This window comes from Cebus imitator, unplaced genomic scaffold, assembly GCF_001604975.1.
Source record: "Cebus imitator isolate Cc_AM_T3 unplaced genomic scaffold, Cebus_imitator-1.0 Scaffold54, whole genome shotgun sequence".
NCBI classification, from domain to species: Eukaryota; Metazoa; Chordata; class Mammalia; order Primates; family Cebidae; genus Cebus; species Cebus imitator.
In genome coordinates this window covers 5,870,811-5,872,316 of record NW_016107369.1, presented here as the reverse complement: position 1 = coordinate 5,872,316, position 1,506 = coordinate 5,870,811, and the positions used below count along the sequence as shown (strand labels likewise).

Below are 1,506 nucleotides of genomic sequence, written 5' to 3'. Positions count from 1 at the left end.
CGTGATCTTGGCTTACTGCAACCTCCGCCTCCCAGGTTCAAGCAATTCTTCTGCCTCAGCCTCCTGAGTAGCTGGGATTACAGGCACCTGCCACCACATCGAGCTAATTTTTGTATTCTTAGTAGAGACGGATTTTCACTGTGTTGGCCAGGCTGGTCTTGAACTCCCGACCTCGTGTTCTGCCTGCCTCGGCCTCCCAAAGTTGTGAGCCACTGCGTCCAGCCAGGGACCCCTCTTTCTACAGGCATGTCTGCACATCGCCAAATCTGTGATGGATTCTCTGAGGTGGGGCCCTCGAATTTGTATTTTATAAACGCTCTATAAGTGGTTCAGTTCCATAGTCCTAACGACTATCAGTCTGATCTCTTTTGTTCTCCTTCACCATCCTTTCTTATATCAGGAGCTTATTTCCAGGAGGGAACATACTTTTCCTGAAAGGATTCCTCCTTAGTTCACACTCAGCTAAATGGCTGATTTTTAGAACCAGGGTCACTTATCTGATCCCAGAATCCTCAACACCATCTGTGGCCACCTTACCCGAACATGTAGCTGCAATTTTCTTGTTAGCAGCATCAGGGGCATGGGCCCAAGGGTTGGTTTCACGCACAGGCATTGCTACGGGTGCTAGAGCAGTATGGGCTGGCTTAGCAGCAAGCACATGGAAGGCTGAGTCAGTGCCATTAGCTACAATGGGAGCAGACAACATCAATGAAGTTAATTCATGCAGGGTGTACAAGTGAGCCCTTGGAGCTGGGTCAAGTCAGGTGAATGTACAATACTGGTGGAATGGTTAAGAGAGAAGAGTTAACCATGGGATAACTCTGATATCTTGCATTGGATGTACATACCATTAGGCAAAAAGGGGAATTAGAAGTTGTAATTTTTAAATGGTTATATAGATAAAGTCAAATGACTGTTCAAGCCTACAAAAACAATTTCAAATTAAGTTGAACAGAGCTGCTTTGTCTTAGGAGTAGCAAAAAAAAAAAAAATTCTAGATATAGATTAGCATTTGGCATAATGAAGTAGGTATAGCATTTCCCTCTTCTTTTTTCCAAAAGGTCAAATTATGCCATCAATAATAATGGGTTAAAAATAGGCCAGGCATGGTGGCTCATGCCTGTAATCCCAGCACTATGGGAGGCTGAGGCAGGTAGATCACTTAAGGTTAGGAGTTGGAGACCACCCTGGCCAACATGGCAAAACCCCGTCTCTACTACAAAAATTAGCTGGGTGTGGGGGCATGCACTACGTAATCTTGCTACTAGGGAGGCTGAGGCAGGAAAATCACTTGAACCCAGGAGGTGAAAGTTGCAATGGATCAAGATTGCACCACTGCATTCCAGCCTGGGCAACAGAGCAAGACTGTTTAAAAAATAATAATAATAGGGCCGGACGTGGTGGCTCAAGCCTGTAATCCCAGCACTTTGGGAGGCCGAGGCGGGTGGATCACGAGGTCAAGAGATCGAGACCATCCTGGTCAACATGGTGAAACCCCGTCTCTAC

The 1,506-nt window shown here is 46.1% G+C and overlaps 1 protein-coding gene across 1 annotated transcript in view; it reads right to left on the bottom strand.

Annotated features, from left to right (window-relative positions):
• The window catches only part of NUMB (NUMB endocytic adaptor protein), a 191,091-nt gene that overhangs the window by 3,201 nt on the left and 186,384 nt on the right, over window positions 1-1,506 (bottom strand). Inside the window, exon 11 of the mRNA XM_017528515.2 lies at window positions 538-684. Coding sequence (XP_017384004.1) covers window positions 538-684 — 147 coding nt within the window. The remainder of the gene's footprint in view (window positions 1-537; window positions 685-1,506) is intronic.